Consider the following 18,176-nt stretch of genomic DNA (forward strand, 5'->3'; position numbering starts at 1 on the left):
TTTCGGAGCGGGGTGAACGATGCGTTGTGGAGATATCGTTCGAGGGCGGCCGGATTTGGCCACGCGAAAGCGTATTATCATTAACCGTCTCCGCATTTCCAGAAATAGCTAAACCTGCTGTTCACTGTGTTAGCGGTCCCCCTCACGTTACTGAAGAGGATGCGATCTGCTACCGCCGTCCTTGGACTCTAGCCTACTCCACTGTCGTCAAATAATCAACTGCCGCTTCGCACGTCTGTTCCCATAGCAACCTCGATTGAATTTGTTTGAGGCACACTGAGCTCCAGACCGTTTCCCTCAAAAACGTAACTCTTACTAAAAGCAAAATATCAACTAGAAGAAAATTAGACGCACACTGAAATGTAATATTAAAGTAAAGTAATAGTAGATATTAGATGCATGCTGGTACCTGAAACTGCAGTATTTTTACCGAGCATCTGTGATAAAATGTATACGCGAGTGAAACATATTTCAGGGGGTGATTTTTGGAGGGCGGGGAATTGATCTGACTGATGTTAAATGAGGAGGGGGGGGGGGGGGGGGGAGTAGGGCTGTAGCCTATGGCTCTGGGGGGGAAGAATGCGCTCCCCTGATTGGACCTAAATTGACCTAAATATGCCCACTGGTACAAGATGATGTAAAACCTCATAAAATCTTGCTTTCCAGGAAGTGGATGGGGAAAAAAAACACACAAAATACACAAGTCTACAATTTAAAAAATGTGTTGGAATATACTGTATACTTTAAGACGAGTTGATATGGTCATGAAGAATTAACCTGTTGGCATGGAAAAACAGTGACAGCTGCATCGTATAAGAATGTGTGTGTGTGTGCGTGTGTGAGAGCAGGAGTGGTTTGTGTGGGCATAGTGTGCGTTTACGCATGCATGCGCGCGAGAGGTATATGCGTTGTATGTGAATGCATGCGTGTGTGTTTAAACACCCAGCCTGTAGCCAGTGTTGGCCCCCTGCCTGCACACAGTCAACAGCGGTTGGTGGAAAAGAGTGGTCGCTCACCTGGCTTGAGTCGACCAAGGACCAATCGCACGCATCCTCAGCCGGCCGGACCAATCGCACGCAGCCTCGGCCGGCAGGTCGTGGGACAGCTACAGTGGGATCCCTGCCAATGGCTAATCCCCAAACACAGCCCCACGGAAGAACTCACCAGGAGGGCACACCACCAGCAGGATTACCGAGTTAGCTGTAATAAGTGCACAGAGAACAGTGCTGATCCATGCTCCAGTTTTGATGCGGGTCCAGGTTTTACTGTGTGACCTTATCGATTACATTACATTACATTATTGGCATTTGGCAGACGCTCTTATCCAGAGCGATGTACAGTTGATTCGACTAAACAGGGGCAATCCTCCCCTGGAGCAATTCAGGCTTAAGGGCCTTGCTGAAGGGCCCAACGGCTGTGCGAATCTTATTGTGGCTACACTGGGATTCAAACCACCAACCTTGTCTGTCCCAGTCATGTACCTTAACCACTACGCTACAGGCTGCCCTATCCAGCTAACCCAGTAATCCTGCTATGTGACACATGCCCCAGCTCACTGTCAGCTGTATGCATATAATGTGAAATATTTATAACACACCTCTCACACAATGAGGCTTCTCCCTGTTTGAGTCCCGCCCCTCCTCGTTAATATTCTGGAAGCAGAGCGCAGAATATGTGCAATTAACAGCCTCCCAGGGTTATTAATCTCCCAAACAAAAAACTTCTTTCATGTTGTCATTATGGGGTGTTGTGTGTAGAATTTTGAGGGAAAAAATGAATTTATTCCATTTTGGAATAAGGCTGTAACATAACAAAATGTGGGAAAAGTGAAGTGCTGTGAATACTTTCCGGATGCACTGTATATAGAGAGAGGATCCCCGTTTATCGCATCTTCATGTTGCTGTCGATGCGAACAACGAAATGGCTCAGAAATCTGTAGTCAATTAAATAAATGAGTTAATTAAATAAATGAGTTAAATAAATGAGTTAATTAAATAAATTAGTTAATTAAAAGTATAATAAATAATAATAAAAATCATAAACCACCCTCCGCAACTTGCTGATTGGTCGGAACCGAAAGATAATCAAGATAAGGTCAAGGACAAACAGTGGTGCTATCGATATTTACACCACATAATTAATTCAATACATACACTTTAATGAATTCCAATTCAAGTGAAAATAAATTTTTGTGGTAAAAAATACTCACTGAGCACATTATTAAGTAGGCCTGAACCAGTTTGGTAATATTTAATCAGTAAATCATGTGGCAACAACAAAATGCATAAAAACATGCAGACTTGGTCAAGAGGTTCAGCTGTTTTTCAGGCCAAATGTCAGAATGGAATGATTGACTGTAGAATGATTGTTGGTGCCATACAGGGCGGTTTGAGCATCTCAGAAACTGCTTATCTCCTTGGATTTTTATGGACAAGAGTCTCTAGGGATTGCACAGAATGGTGCGAAAAACAAAGGTAGTGTGCAGAAGAGCATCTCTTAAATGCACCATGCGTCAAACCTGGATAGACTACAGCAGCAGAAAACGTAATAAAAATTTTTTTTTTTTTAAAGATCTAATAGATAAAGTGCTCACTGACTGCCTATTGTTCGATTTAAAAAAAGCTATTAAAAAATAACTAGTAGCATAACTATACTACCTTTCTAGCTGCCCATGACTGGAGGTCTATAATTATAATCGGGTTCATTGTCTGATTACGTTCTGTGCCATCAGGTCATGGCAGACAGGTTAATATGCTCTAAACTTTGTGCCCACTTTTAAAAATTGACCGAGAGTATGCAGCAAGATGCAGTTTGTGTCAGAAAGCCGTGCCATGTAAGGGGCAAGGCACTGTAAAGCCTAACCAGCACACTGAATACAGCGGCTGCTGCCCCATCATCCACGGGCAGCACCACGCAGCCTAATAACGCAAATAACGCGACGACTCGGTCTCGTCAAAGGTCTGTCCTGCAATTTACGGATTTATCGATTTGATGCTTCTCACTTGAGAAACTCGATGATGCACTTGCAAGTCGCTTTGGATTAAAAGCCTCCGCTAAATGAGTCGAATGTCAATGTAAAAACGTCAAGTCACGTCGGAAAAAAAAAACAACAGTCGACGTCGGATAAAACACCAGAGTAAACTTTTTAAATGAGTATCCTCGTAAACACTTTAGATCACGTTCCAAATTCAGCACGAAGTCAGTCAAGAAACAGCCACTGCTGTGAGCACAAAGTATGTTTTATAGGCAAGACCAAGTTGTTTGTTGACTAAATGTTAGCTATATTTTTACTTGGCTAACTTACGTAGTATGATACTGTGCAACGCTGTCCTGACAACTTCTGCTTGTTCATTTTTTCCACTGTCCACAGAACAAATGACAACTTGAATGTTTTTATGTATTTATCCAGTTAACTTGTGAGAAGCTCAAGGACCATAGTATTTGTATACCATAAACAAACAATACGATATTATCACAGACATGATTTTTAATAATAGTTTTACAAATCAATTATTATTAATATTACAACATTAATTATTTACACAGCATGTCTCTTTTGTACAGCAAATGGATAAGAATATCAATAAGAGTATCGATAACTACAGGAAACAATAAAATATACAGTACTGTGCAAATGTTTTAGGCACCTGTATAACATTCTTTCAAAAATAATTCAATGAAAGGTCCTAAATAAACATACTATACATTTTAGCAGAATATTGGGCAGAATAGTTCAAAATTGAATCAAATCAATATTTTTTGTGACCACCCTTCGGCGTTAAAACTGCATCACTTCTCTGAGATATAGAACTGCAGGACAGCGTTGGCTAAGACACTCAGCAGGGAGGTTGTTCCAAGCATGTTGGAGAACTTGCCACAGTTCTTCGGCAGACTTTGGTTGGCTCCTTGCTCCTGATCTCAGACAAGTTATGTAAAAAGTAGTCAATTGCTTACAGTAATATGTTACTTTAAAAAAATTAAATACAAAAATGTCTCTGTAAAATTAAATCTTTTGGAAAACGAATATTTGGAAATCTCAAATGTGTTCTTTTATATTAACACCCACAAAAAATATATAATAAAGTCTAGGGTGCCTAAGACTTCTGCACAGTACTATATAGTACTGCGTGTATATATATACAGTGGTGTGAAAAAGTGTTTGCCCCCTTCCTGATTTCTTATTTTTTTGCATGTTTATCACACTTAAATGTTTCCGATCAAACAAATTTAAATATTACTCAAAGACAACAGAAGTAAACACAAAATGCAGTTTTTAAATGAGGTTTTTATTATTAAGGGAGAAAAAAAATCCAAACCTACATGGCCCTGGGTGAAAACGTGATTGCCCCCTAAACCTAATAACTGGTTGGGCCACCCTTAGCAGCAACAACTGCAATCAAGCGTTTGCGATAACTTGCAATGAGTCTCTTACAGCGCTGGAATTTTGGCCCACTCATCTTTGCAGAATTGTTGTAATTCAGCCACATTGGAGGGTTTTCAAGCATGAACCACCTTTTTAAGGTCATGCCACAGCATCTCAATAGGATTCAGGTCAGGACTTTGACTAGGCTACTCCAAAGTCTTCATTTTGTTTTTCTTCAGCCATTCAGAGGTCGACTTGCTGGTGTGTTTTGGATCATTGTCCTGCTGCAGAACCCAAGTTTGTTTCAGCTTGAGGTCACGAACAGATGGTCGGACATTCTCCTTCAGGATTTTTTGGTAGACAGCAGAACTCATGGTTCCATTTATCACAGCAAGTCTTCCAGGTCCTGAAGCAGCAAAACAGCCCCAGACCATCACACTACCACCATATTTTACTGTTGATATGATGTTCTTTTTCGGAAATGCGGTGTTACTTTTACGCCAGATGTAATGGGACACACACCTTCCAAAAAGTTCTCGTCAGACCACAGAGTATTTTCCCAAAAGTCTTGGGGATCATCAAGATGTTTTCTGGCAAAATTGAGACGAGCCTTAATGTTCTTTTTGCTCAGCAGTGGTTTTCGTCTTGGAACTCTGCCATGCAGGCCATTTTTGTCCAGTCTCTTTCTTACGGTGGAGTCATGAACACTGACCTTAACTGAGGCAAGTGAGGCCTGCAGTTCTTTGGATGTTGTTGTGGGGTCTTTTGTGACCTCTTGGATGAGTCGTCGCTGCGCTCTTGGGGTAATTTTGGTCGGCCGGCCACTCCTGGGAAGGTTCACCACTGTTCCATGTTTTCGCCATTTGTGGATAATGGCTCTCACTGTGGTTCGCTGGAGTCCCAAAGCTTTAGAAATGGCGTTATAACCTTTTCCAGACTGATAGATCTCAATGACTTTCTTTCTCATTTGTTCCTGAATTTCTTTAGATTTCGGCATGATGTCTAGCTTTTGAGGATCATTTGGTCTACTTCACTTTGTCAGGCAGGTCCTATTGAAGTGATTTCTTGATTGAGAACAGGTATGGCAGTAATCAGGCCTGGGTGTGGCTAGAGAAATTGAACTCAGGTTTGATAAACCACAGTTAAGCTATGTTTTAACAGGGGGGGGGGCAATCACTTTTTCACAGGTAGGTTTGGATTTTTTTTCTCCCTTATAAAAATTGCATTTTGTGTTTACTTGTGTTGTCTTTGAATAATATTTAAATTTGTTTGAGGATCTGAAACATTTAAGTGTGACCAACATGCAAAGAAAAATAAATAAACAAAAATCAGGAAGGGGGCAAACACTTTTTCACACCACACCACACATATATATATATATATATATATACACACACATATATATATTTATACATATATACTGTATTTAAAAAACGATTTCAAAAAACTTGTATTATCATTTCAATAATATAATTCTTGATTTAAGAGGTAACCTTCAGATGAGTACTCTCCCTCAAACATATAAATATTGCGATCCTTAAAACACATTGTTGAGGAAATATTTTTTGTCTCTTTTCCTCCTCATCCCTTTTACGTAGGTGAAGTTGTTTTGGCAGCAATGATGTTGAAGAAATATTCAGACTCAGTAGTTGCTCATTATAAATCTTTAGTTAAAAATAAAACAGATTAATCTGGGGAGTCTGTGCACTCCAGAGAACTTCCAGAGATCAGAGAATTCCAAAGTAACAGTCGGAAGTATCCTAGTCTTTATACATTATAGCTAACCAATCATTTGTCATAAATCATCACATTGTCTCTCTTAACCCGCCTTAATATTTTCTGTCACTCTATGAAAGCTGAGCTGTCTTAACCTTTCGCCTATATAATGATGCAGGCAAATTGAGCTGGTGATCACTAACTCAAAACATCTCTTTGCAAAGACCCACATCTCTTGGGCTGCATCAGAGAGTCAAAACAGGCCGCATCCAATGCCATGGTTTGTAAACACCTGATTAAGTGTTCTCTGCACTTTCATTAAACAAACTGTACTTTGCAGCTCAATGTGTTTTAACAGACACACAGTTCTAATTGCTCAAGATGACTGACTTATTCATTTTAACATAATTAATAATAATTCTTCAAACAGTCTGGCTTATCATTCGCCACTGCCCCTCTCTGAAGGCGGAGGTGTGTGAAGGCGGGACTCAGAGCTTGGACGCCAGGGCGGGTGCGTGTTTTTGGCAGAGGTGCAGCCGTAGAAACTGGAGGATCTTCCTCCAGGAGTCCTCCTGGGCGTCTGCGTGCAGCTTGGGCCGACCCCCCCAACACAAGACCACTGCAGGGAGGGGAAACGGAGATCAGCACGCCGCCCGTAGCGCTCCTACTGGCCACCGGAGGGAGCCAGCTCGTTTTTAACCGCGGGTCTGGAACACGCCACGCGTACCGAGTTAAAAACGAAGGCAGATTCGCCTCCTGAAGCCGGCTCTTAAATCGTTGCTACGGGCACGGCTATGGCGGCCATTTTGATGTCACGTTCTAAAGTGAGGCTCGCCACTCTTGCAGTGATGGGGAATTGCTAAGCTAACGGGTCGTGACGCAATTCACAGCTTTGTCATTTATGACACATTCTGTGCTGAAATCTGAACAATTGTCATTTTCCCAGCACTTTCACAACCCACACACACACACAAAGACACACAAAGACACACACACGCACACACACACAAAGACACGCACACACACACACACCTCGGAGCTCCTCTCATTGCCGCACTCTCCTCCGTTAACACAGGAGGGCGCACGTGAGCACGTGCACATAACACATAGGGTGACATTGGCTCAGGCGGTAAGAGCGGTCGTCTGGCAGTCGGAGGGTTGCCGTTTCGATACCGCCCCGGGGCGTGTCGAAGTGTCCCTGAGCAAGACGCCTAACCCCCGACTGCTCCTGACGAGCTGGTGGGTGCCTTGTGTGGCAGCCAATCGCCATTGGTGTGCGAGTGTGCGTGAATCAGTGAATGAGAAGCATCAATTGTACAGGGCTTTGGATAAAGGCCCTATATCAATGCCAACCATTTACTAAAGGCGCTGAGCTGAAACACTGGCGCTAATGCTAATGCTAAAGCTAAAGCGCTTTTGATAGGGCACGTCGGCGGACAGCCCGGGAAACGGTACCTTTCTCCCGGTTGTACTGCAAGATGAAGTTGCTGGAGCGGAAGTGTGGCGTGTAGGGTGGCTCGATGAGGTGTCCCGCCTCAGGATAGGAGAGGACAGTTAGGAGATCAACATTTCCAGCCTTCTCCATTATCATCTCCATCTGCGGCAGGAGGTCAAAGGTCAGCGACGAAACCTGTGCGTGTTGTGATATCGCGGACTCGTGTGGTCATACAGCACTATCTATCTATCTATGCAGTGATCTACTCACCCGCCTCGCCCCGCCTCACTCACAAACACACGCACACGCACACACACAAACACACGGACGCGCACACACACAAACACACACACACACACACGGACGCGCACACACACAAACACACACACACACGGACGCGCGCGCACACACATGGGCGGAAGCAAACGCATGCATGCCCATACGCATACACACACATGGGCACAAGCAAACGCATGCATACACACACACACACGTGTGCACACGCACACACTCACATATGCACACACACGCACGCAGTCAGGCATGCACATACGTACAAGCAAACGCATGCACACACACACACACACACACACACACACACACACACACACGCACGCACACAAGCAAACACACGCATGCATGCACACACACACACACACACACACACACACACAAGCAAACACACGCACGCATACACACACACACGCATACGCACATGAGCACACACACACACAGAAGCACATTCATACACAAACACTGCAGCAGTCCTGCCCTCACGCCGTTATCTACCTGTGATGTCACAGGAAATGGCCGTGGGGCTACTCACATCCTCCGCACACTCTTTTGAAGGCCAGTTCTGATCGTCCAATCCCACGATGAGCATCACCGGGCACTTTATGTTTCCAAGCTGTCAGGGACACCATTAATCACCAAACGAGGTCACTTCCTGTCAGCGACACCCGACAGCCCACTATGTCCAAAAAGTCATCAAATCTCAAACAATAAGCGTAAGTGAAAACATACTTTAATTTCATTTTTGGGTGAACTGCCCCTTTAACCAATCAGATTGCGTGATTTCTCCGGCTCGGTTTATTATTATGCATAAATACAGGAGAAGGAGTGCCTTACTGTGAGAAATTAGCACTGCTGTACTGTGGTAGCTACGGGAGTTGCGAAAGAATATACAATATACCCCTGCCTGTCGTGAGTGATCGTGAGTGAGTGAACAGACACGATTCTGGCCACAGGCTGAAGGGAGCTCTGACCTCAAATCCGTAAAGGAGAGCTACACTGACTCAGGAACTATATTATTCGTATAGTCTTATTATAATTGGGGCGACATGGCTCAGGCAGTGAGAGCAGTCGCCTGGCAGTCGGAGGGTTGCCGGTTCGATCCCCCACCCGGGCTGTGCCGAAGTGTCCCTGAGCAAGACACCTAACCCCCAAATGCTCCTGACGAGTCGATCGGCGCCTCGCATGGCAGCCAATCGCCGTCGGTGTGTGAGTGTGCGTATGAACGGGTGAATGAGAAGCATTTGGATTAAGGCGCTATATAAATTCCAACCATTTACCATAATTAGTATTCCGACTCAAGAAAATAATTTATGTGGTGTTTCACAAACATTTGGTGTTTGTGGTGTCATTTGATTCAGGACAATAATTAATTTAAGTAAGTCCAGAGAACACATTTACAGACTGAGACACAAAGCAGGAAGATAAACATACAGACTGAGATACATACAGACTGAGATAAACATACAGACTGAGACACAAAGGAAGCCACAGCAGGAAGGTAAACATACTTGCATTTTCTGGCCTGGGTCATCAGGGATAGGCAAATTAATATTTCTCCAAATCTGGTGATTGTTTTCATCGAAGAAGACCTTCTGGTTTATTTGTCTGAAAATAAATTGGCAATTAAGTTTGCATGAAGTGCAAGAGCCTTCACTGTGAATACAACTAAAGCACAAACCTCTAGACAACAAGACGCAAGTTGATCTCGACTTGATATGACTGTGATAATACACGGGAAAAGGAACACACGCATATACAAGAAAAGAACAAGAACATTTGCATTTATATCGAGCTTTTATCCAAAGCGCTTTGCAAAGAAAGCCTCTCATTCACCTGTTCTCACAAACGCGCACTCGTACACACACCAACAGTGCTAACACAGACACAACCACGCAAACACACACACACTCACGTACACACACCAACAGTGATAACACACTGACACAACCATGCAAACACACAATCACACACCTGCATGCACACGCAAGCACAAGCAAACAGACTCATGTACACACACCAAATGGTAAATGGTAAATGGTTGGAATTTATACAGCACCGTTATCCAAAGCGCTGTACAATTGATGCTTTTCATTCACCCATTCATACAGACACTCACACACCAACGGCGATTGGCTGCCATGCACCGACCAGCTCGTCAGGAGCATTTAGGGGTTAGGTGTCTTGTTCAGGGACACTTCGACACAGCCCGGGCGGGGGATCGAACCGGCAACCCTCCGCCTGCCAGATGACTGCTCTTACTGCCTGAGCCATGTCCCATCCATCCATCCATTATCTGAACCCGCTTATCCTGAACAGGGTCGCAGGGGGGCTGGAGCCTATCCCAGCATACATTGGGCGAAAGGCAGGAATACACCCTGGACAGGTCGCCAGTCCATCGCAGGGCACACACACCATTCACTCACACACTCATACACATGGGCAATTTAGACTCTCCAATCAGCCTATCCTGCATGTCTTTGGACTGTGGGCTGAGCCATGTCGCCCAGGGCAAATGATAACACACAATCGCACACATGCACACACACACACAGTCACAAACACACTCAGGTACACACACCAACAGTGATAACACACCGACACAAGCACACAAACACACACTCGCACACATGCACACACACACAGTCACAAACACACTGACCTTTTGGGGCGGCCTGTAGCGTAGTGGTTAAGGTAAATGACTGGGACACGCAAGGTCGGTGGTTCTAATCCCGGTGTTGCCACAATAAGATCCGCACAGCCGTTGGACCCTTGAGCATGGCCCTTAACCCTGCATTGCTCCAGGGGAGGATTGTCTCCTGCTTAGTCTAATCAACTGTACGTCGCTCTGGATAAGAGCGTCTGCCAAATGCCAATAATGTAATGTAATGTAACGTACACACACAGCAGAACTTACAAGCTTTCCAGATGTTTCACAGGAGAAAACACATGCCCTCCATTGATGCACACACAACATGTGGGCTGGAAAGGCAGAAACAGAGTCAGGTAAGTGACGCGTGTGTTGTGCATGAGCATATACACTCACCAAGCAGGAACATTTTATTTTATTTTTTTTTTTATTTTAATTTATTACACATTTTATTACACCTACTTATTCATGCGATTATCTAATCAGCCAATTGTGTGGCAGCAGTGCAATGCATACAATCACATAGATACGGGTCAGGAGCTTCAGTTAATGTTCACATCACAATTTTCCCCCATTCTGAATGTTGATCAAAGAGACTTTGACCGTGGAATGATTGTTACGTGCATGTTTGTGTAGCATCACAACTGAACTTTGCACTATAGGCACGTTTTGTATTTGCAAAATTGTATAGTGTTTCTTTGATAAAATCGCGTTTTTCATATTTGATGATCACGGTGCGTTTGAATTGTTGCGGTTTGAATTGGCAAAACCATTGTCTGCGACTCGTAGGAAAAAAAACCTGATCCGTGTGCTAGGCTAGGCTTCGGCGCTAAATTAGCGTCGTATTTCAACCGATTTCCAGGCGGTGACAGCTAAGCACCTGAAAGGCGGATTACCCAATGTAAACACTGGCCTGTGATCTTTAGCATGCTCTCAGATAACGACAGCGTAATCCACGAGCTAAAAGCACTGCCACGTGAGAGCACAGCAGCACAGAGAAAGGGGTAGGGGGGAATTTTCGACGGACTCACATTTACTCTTGAGGTCGTTGCCAAAGCAATGGACACGCTGGCACCGAGAGACAGGCCGAACAACGCAACTCTGTCAGTGGCCACCAGGGGGTGCTCCCGCACAATATTGAAGGCACTCTACAACCAGAGCACAGAAGTCAGAGCAACGCAGCTCACCGGTCTCTCTCTTGCAGTTAATTCTCTGTGAACGATTCTGTCAGTGTCACACGCAATACAGCTAGCAACTACACGAGAAACAGAAGTGCTTCAATTCCGGTGTCAAGCAAGTATTTATGTACACAACTGGTCACAAGTGGAATTTGGACCTTCGCCCTCTCTGAATCTCGGTGAAAGGTAACACGGTCTAAGGTAAACGATGATACAACGTTCTGTACACTTCACAAGATCCATACATCCAGGAAAGGCAAATGAAATGAGAAAATGATTGTTTCTTTTGTATTTGCTTTTGGGTCAAAGGAATAAATTGAAATTTACCTCAAAATAACTCAGTATAATATCTCTGGCTTTGCTGGGTTTTTTATCCCAAGGAAGGTAGTCCAAGGCCATGGAGACAAAGCCATGTGATGCCAGGAGGGCGGAGCGATACTCCAACAGGCCGCCGCCCCCACCCCACATGTCCAGAATACCAGGGAAGGGTCCAGGACCTGAACACAAACAATACCTTTACCTGTCTAACACACGCACATGCACGCGCACACACACACACACACACACACACACACACACACACACACACACACACACACACACAATACCTTTACCTGTCTAGCCTTCTTGCTCAGGTACACACACACACACACACACACACACACACACACACACACACACACACACACACACACAGCACAACCCCCTTACCAGCACTGGACACACATGCCTGTTTTTGTGTCCTTTAGTGTTAAATATATTCGAAATCGAAAACTTCATGGCTATTTGCACAGGACGGTATGAAGTCAACTAGAGAGGGTGGTAGCTTGGACATTTGGAGATGGGTTGGCCTGTGTTACCTGGCCTGTGTTACCTGATGGTAACGGTTAGCTAACATTAGCGGCAGAAAGAAAAAAAAAAAGTTTGCCCGCTTCACCGCGCATCCGGTCTGTATCACCGCGTCTATGTTACCTGGTGGCAGAAAGAGGGTCCCTTTCACCCCCTTCTCTTGGACTTCAACCCTGCGGACGCCCGGCGCCAGATACCAGCGCTCAGCCAAGGCAGTCGCCAAGGGCACCGCCTCCGCAAAGCCCTGGCTGATGTGGCCTCTGTGCACAGAGATGTGCACCAACATCGGAGAGCAGGCATCCATCTTCCTCAACCTGAAAGAGCCGTAACATTTCAAATGAGCACTCTAGCTTCTGCGTCAGGCACACCACTGAGACTGCTCTGAACAAGGTTATGAATGCTTTCAAACTTTGCCGCTTGGTACTCCTAGATCTGAATGCCACCTTTGATAAAATTGGTCAGGATATCCTAATTGACAGGCTTAATAGGTGGATTGGTCTCCTTGGCATTACCCTAAAATGGTTTCAGACTTAGTTGACTGGCTGTAATTACTTGTAAGGTGAATCCTCCTCTCAAAGTGCAAATATTATCTGTAATGCAGTGTGCCCCAAGGGTCAATTCTTGGACTTTTACTTTTCAGTCTTGACAGGCTACCACTGGAGACTACTATCTGAAAGCATGATATTAACTCCCACTGTTATGCGGAGGACACCCAATTATACATGTCCCTGACCCCGGATGACCTTCAACCCATCAGCACCTTTACCTTTACCAAGAATAATAATAAACTATCTACATAAATGTAGCTCAAATGTGCTTTACATAAAGCCAATTACAAATAATTACAGAGATAACACTAATAAAAATAATAAAACACTGTGGAAATATATCCACATGACAAACAAATAAGACAAACAATTTGGGGCCTCTCTCAAGTGAGACGACACTGATTGTGGGAATATATACAGTAATTCCACACAACAACCAACCAAAAAACACATTTGACTTAAAAGACCACTCAAACTTCTAAAGACACTAACATGAAAGATGTCAAAGTGTCAGACCACCAAAAACTTCACACCTTAAAACAAATAATTTAGCAATGATCTATTATCTGTTTCAAGAGGTGACCAAAAAGACAGAAACACTTTGGGGCCTTTCCCCTGTACCTGCCTCGAGTGGGACAAGACTGATTGTGGGAATATGCCACTCCAAAAACCAGCTAACAAATAACAGAACACTGTACACAAAATAAACAGTGCTAAAAACAATGCTGCTAGATATAGCTCAAAGTGATACAAAATAAAATAAAAACAGGAGAAAATAATAAAAAGAATAAAAACATAATAATATAAGGAGAGAATAATAAAAGCAGTGCTTTTATTAGATTGGGTGAGCCGTGATGGCACAACAGGCTAAGTTGCAGCAGACGTGCGGTTGCTTGCTGCAGTAGCACACAGAGGACCGGGGTTCGATTCCCGGTCCTGCCAAAAGCCAAGTTTGGCCGGGTCATGTGGGGCAGCATAATTGGCTTGCTGCTCCAGAGGGAGGGACTTGGCAGGGTCAGCGGATCGCCGCATACAACAGCACCCCGGGCACCTCGGAATCACGGTCACGAGCATGAGAGACGAAACGGCTTGAGGAAAGCGTGTTGTTCTCCTTCAGGCCGCCCAGGGACGGGGTGTGTTCAGTGTATCCCCAGCTAACACTAATTGGATTAGGGAGACAGGCGTTCCTGGATTGGGGTCCATGTCTGGTAAAGGAGATGTAGGGTGGGGCGCCAGTGTCACGACAGGGACCCTTAGGATATCAGATTCTAGTCCTCGTGGATGTAGGGTGCCAGCTTATTCAAGGGTGACGCACACATATTACTCCAATATTAAAATAATTGCACTGTCAGTGCTTTAATAGCTTGTGAATACGTGCATGGACTTGCTCCAGATGACATTTCTGACTTACTGTCTAGATACGCCGCAAGTAGAGCTCTCAAATCATCAAATTCTCTGCAGCTAGCAATTCCACACAAACCCCAACAGAATGATGAAGAACAAATAGAATGAAGAACTTCACTGCCCTAGAGTCCCAAAAGAATGATGAAGAACGTCACTGTTCTACAGAGTCCCAAAAGAATGATGAACTTCACTGCTCTAGTCCCAACAGAACGATGAAGAACTTTACTGTTCTAGAGTCCCAACAGAACGATGAAGAACTTCACTGTTCTACAGAGTCCAAACAGAACAATGAAGAACTTCACTGTTCTACAGAGTCCCAATAGAACGATGAAGAACTCGCTCCTCAAAGGCTTAACCTGCTGCTGCCTTTCCCCCCTGGAGCCCCAGACCTCCTGACGGTGCGGTGTGGGTGCGTTACAGGTGTGGGAGAGCTTACCGGAGGCCCTTTCTGCTCCCAGGCACCGGCTTCATGCTCCAGAGCAGACCCATGGACTCGATGCCCAGGTACGAGCCTCCAACGCTCGCGTCCGCTGCAACTGCAAGCGCAAAGCCGGCGTGTTCAGACCAATCCGGCGTGAGAAGTGTTTAGAACGCAAGACCAGCCACGTCTGCTTGGTCATTAGAATGTTCTTTACTAATGCTGACGTAACCACCACTAGTTCTAGAACACGGACTTCGAATAAAAAAAAAAATATATATATATATATATATATATATATATTTACAATTAAATAAAAGGACAAGCAGGCACACCTTATAGGAGAGAATATTTTGTGAGTATGAGTTGTACAGTATTAATATTTGTTATATTTTGCGACTCCGTACCCGTAATTGTTCCTCCTGCGTCGCTGACATAGTGGCCGAAAGCCTCCCAGTAGTCTTTGTCCTCAGACTGATGCAGGGAGTACAGGGTGACCTCCTCCCCCGGCGACAAATTCCGCACCACGACCTCGAACTTTTCGTCCACGAGTCCCCGAGAGGGCTTCACCGTGAGCAGGGGGCCGGGAACGAAGCCAGACATGATCCTGGGTGATTCGGTGCTTGCTGACGTCCAAAAAACAAGTCATACACGTCTGCATTTGAGATTTATTCGCAGCGTATTTAAATTTGAATTCCAAATAGGCCCATTCATATTTACACATTGCTGGCAGTCCAATGATAATATTTAAAATACCTTATGGGTTGTGCATTGTCATCAAGCACAGCACTTCTGAAAATGTAAACCGTTCTTTGAACGTGAAGCCATCATGGGAGAGCGTGTAATCGACAACGTTTGTTTTGTAGTGCCTCAGAAAATAGTAGCCATTTAGTTGAAAGAAGGCTGTAAAACAAATTCTCGAGTACCGTAAATATCAACAAAATGGTATGCTGAATAAACATTTAATAGAAATGTTCTATTAAACGGACTATACCAAGAGTTCCATCGTCACTGTAAAATAAATGTGACATTTTAGTTTGAATGAATATCTGACAGCGATAGGGCAGAGATTTGAATGCATATTCCATTTCTAATGTTCAATGAAAAGGTAAACTTGCCGTATTTAAGGCTTGTTTTTCCACATTTTGCAATGTGGGGATATCGTACGATTAACCCAATCACACAAACCGTATCGTGGGCTGAGTTTCTGGTCTTATGTCTAGTACAGGGGTCGGCAACCCTGGTCCTGGAGAGCCGCAGGGTGTGCTGGCTTTCGTCTCCACCTTAAAATAAGCAACCGATTCAGACCCCAGAAACCAGGTGAGGTGAGTTAACTGTGCAATCAACGGCTTTCATTGATCAATTAATGCCAAGTAACAACGAAAGCCATCAGCTCTCCAGGACCAGGGTTGCCGACCCCTGGTCTAGTACGAGGCTCCTAGTTTTAAACGAGCAAGTTTACTGTGACACCATGGCCGTATGTGGCATGTGTAGCAAACGATAGCCCCATATAGCCACTCGTCTTAGTATTTATTTGTAGTTTATTAGATTTATTAGTATCTGAAGGAACTAGGGTGCATTCAGATCTTTTAACTCTGGTAACTTATATCCGTTTTATGTGGAATTCACTTTAACCTTTCATCGGTTTACTTCCGCAGAACACTTGTGTTCGTAGATATACGAACGGTGCTCGATAAATAATTAATTTAGGATTAGCATATCTAGAATATAGCATATTAGTATAATAATCGTAACAATATGATTAGCGGGTCATGTTTCAGAGTTCAGAGTTCATTCTGGCAATATTAAACATTCCAATAGGCTGTTGGCTCCGTTCGCATATTTTCAGAATTTTAAAACCACCAATTAGTAGGCTGTAATACGAGCAGCATGTTCTTCATTCATGTGCAGTAAAACAATCCGTTTATTAAGACATAAATGATTCAGGTAATATAGTTTTATGTCCACTGAAATGCTGTTTTCTGAATGCATGCGACTACAACTTGCTACAACTCTTGCTACAACTCTTGCTACATTGTCAACATCCGGTGACAAGTTTACACGTTAGTCAAGTTCAATTTGGTACAGATATTGCCAAAATGTAGTCTCGTCACGGAACCCACTTCAACAGTTTTATTGTTATTTATTGTTCGCTAGTGTTTGTTGACTATTTGCACGGGCTAACAAACTGTATCGCGTTTTCAATGACCTACCTATATGGGCTATACACCAGAAGTTACATATTATTAACGGTTATTCGCAGCATTCCCTAAACCCAATTGGCATATTTATTGTATTCGACCAAATGCAGTTGAAAACTTGACAATTTGCCGACTTACTAAACGATGGAGTAGGGTTGGTTTGATATGGTACGACGCAGTCGGAGTCCAATGCTGCAGTAAGCGTCAAGGTGGCGCCTCATACAGTTCGTATTCGCAGAGATCGTAGTTTGATTACTGGGGAAAAACTACACAATACACGATTGCTTGCCTTGAACGTTATTGTATTCAGACTACTGGTCCCTGACAAAAAAAACCACGTGACATATGCCGCCTCACGTGTGAAAATCACAATCTATGATTTTAACATTTTCATGAGAATTTAAATATTCACACGTGAAAAGAAAATGTCACAAATATGTGAACTGGACATTTTTACACGTGATTGGCTTATCACGCGTCAATGAAAAGTTCATTTGCAAAGAAAATTCTATATGTCACCTGGCCATTCGGGTGCTGTAGCCCTCCAACTTTCAACAACTCGCCGTCAGGCGGGTTCGTAATGGAGCTGGCCCGCGCTCCAGCAGTCAGCCCAGCCAAAAACTCTACTTTTGGGGAACTCTATAAGCAGGGATGTAAGAGGTAACAGAACAATTACGCACTGCTTACCAGACACCACAGTGAACGACATAACTGGGGGAAAAAAACACCAAACCATCAACAACAGTGCCCACATTTCAAAGATCACTGCGGAGAATGGCAGCAAGTCTAGGGTACTCAACTAGTACTCATCTTCTCCCTCGAAATGAGAGGAATTTGCTAATTTTCTAAATAATAAAGTAACAAAGATTTCATACAATACAATAGATACTCACCAAAAAGAATAGATAAGAGAAAAGGAGAAAATAAAAATAGGCAAGACCAAAGAGATAGGTCTTGAGTTTACATTTAAATGACTTCAGGCTATTTCTGTTTAAGACTGGTTGACTGTTTCATTATGCGTACATTACACAGTGTAGAGTACTCAGTACACTGTACAGTCTTGTCTGTAAGCATTTGTACAATGGCAGAATTTATCTTCGGGGCCCTGTACTCCAGCACATTT

At 43.8% G+C, this 18,176-nt stretch overlaps 1 protein-coding gene across 2 annotated transcripts; it reads right to left on the reverse strand.

The window, feature by feature from the left end:
• Nucleotides 1–6,518: 6,518 nt before the first annotated feature.
• Nucleotides 6,519–17,343, reverse strand: LOC133118786 (peroxisomal succinyl-coenzyme A thioesterase-like). Of its 2 annotated transcripts, XM_061229018.1 has the most exons (12): nt 17,192–17,343; nt 15,260–15,478; nt 14,871–14,970; nt 12,606–12,796; nt 11,961–12,130; nt 11,487–11,603; nt 10,723–10,787; nt 10,468–10,596; nt 9,317–9,413; nt 8,341–8,421; nt 7,535–7,676; nt 6,519–6,698 (listed from the first exon to the last, which is right to left on the reverse strand). In XM_061229018.1, exons 2-12 carry the CDS (start codon nt 15,453–15,455, stop codon nt 6,568–6,570), a joined length of 1,419 nt encoding a protein of 472 aa, XP_061085002.1. In that variant the 5' UTR covers nt 15,456–15,478; nt 17,192–17,343; the 3' UTR covers nt 6,519–6,567. The 2 variants fall into 2 exon arrangements, with proteins under 2 accessions (XP_061085002.1, XP_061085003.1); XM_061229019.1 differs by lacking the exon at nt 10,468–10,596 and having other exon boundaries at nt 6,521–6,698.
• Between the last annotated feature and the right edge of the window lie 833 nt (nt 17,344–18,176).

The sequence above is a fragment of the Conger conger genome, chromosome 19 (assembly GCF_963514075.1).
Source record: "Conger conger chromosome 19, fConCon1.1, whole genome shotgun sequence".
Classification (NCBI taxonomy): Eukaryota; Metazoa; Chordata; class Actinopteri; order Anguilliformes; family Congridae; genus Conger; species Conger conger.

Bases quoted from the DNA above. Each gene is read 5' to 3' on its own strand.
- LOC133118786 (XM_061229018.1), bottom strand. From the start codon at position 15,455: ATGTCTGGCTTCGTTCCCGGCCCCCTGCTCACGGTGAAGCCCTCTCGG. The intron at 11,604-11,960 runs GTAAATTTCAAT...CTCTGGTTGTAG, and splicing joins TTATACTGAGTTATTTTGAG to AGTGCCTTCAATATTGTGCG. The intron at 10,597-10,722 runs GTAAGTTCTGCT...GGAGCAATGCAG, and splicing joins GTGAAACATCTGGAAAGCTT to GGTTAAGGGCCATGCTCAAG.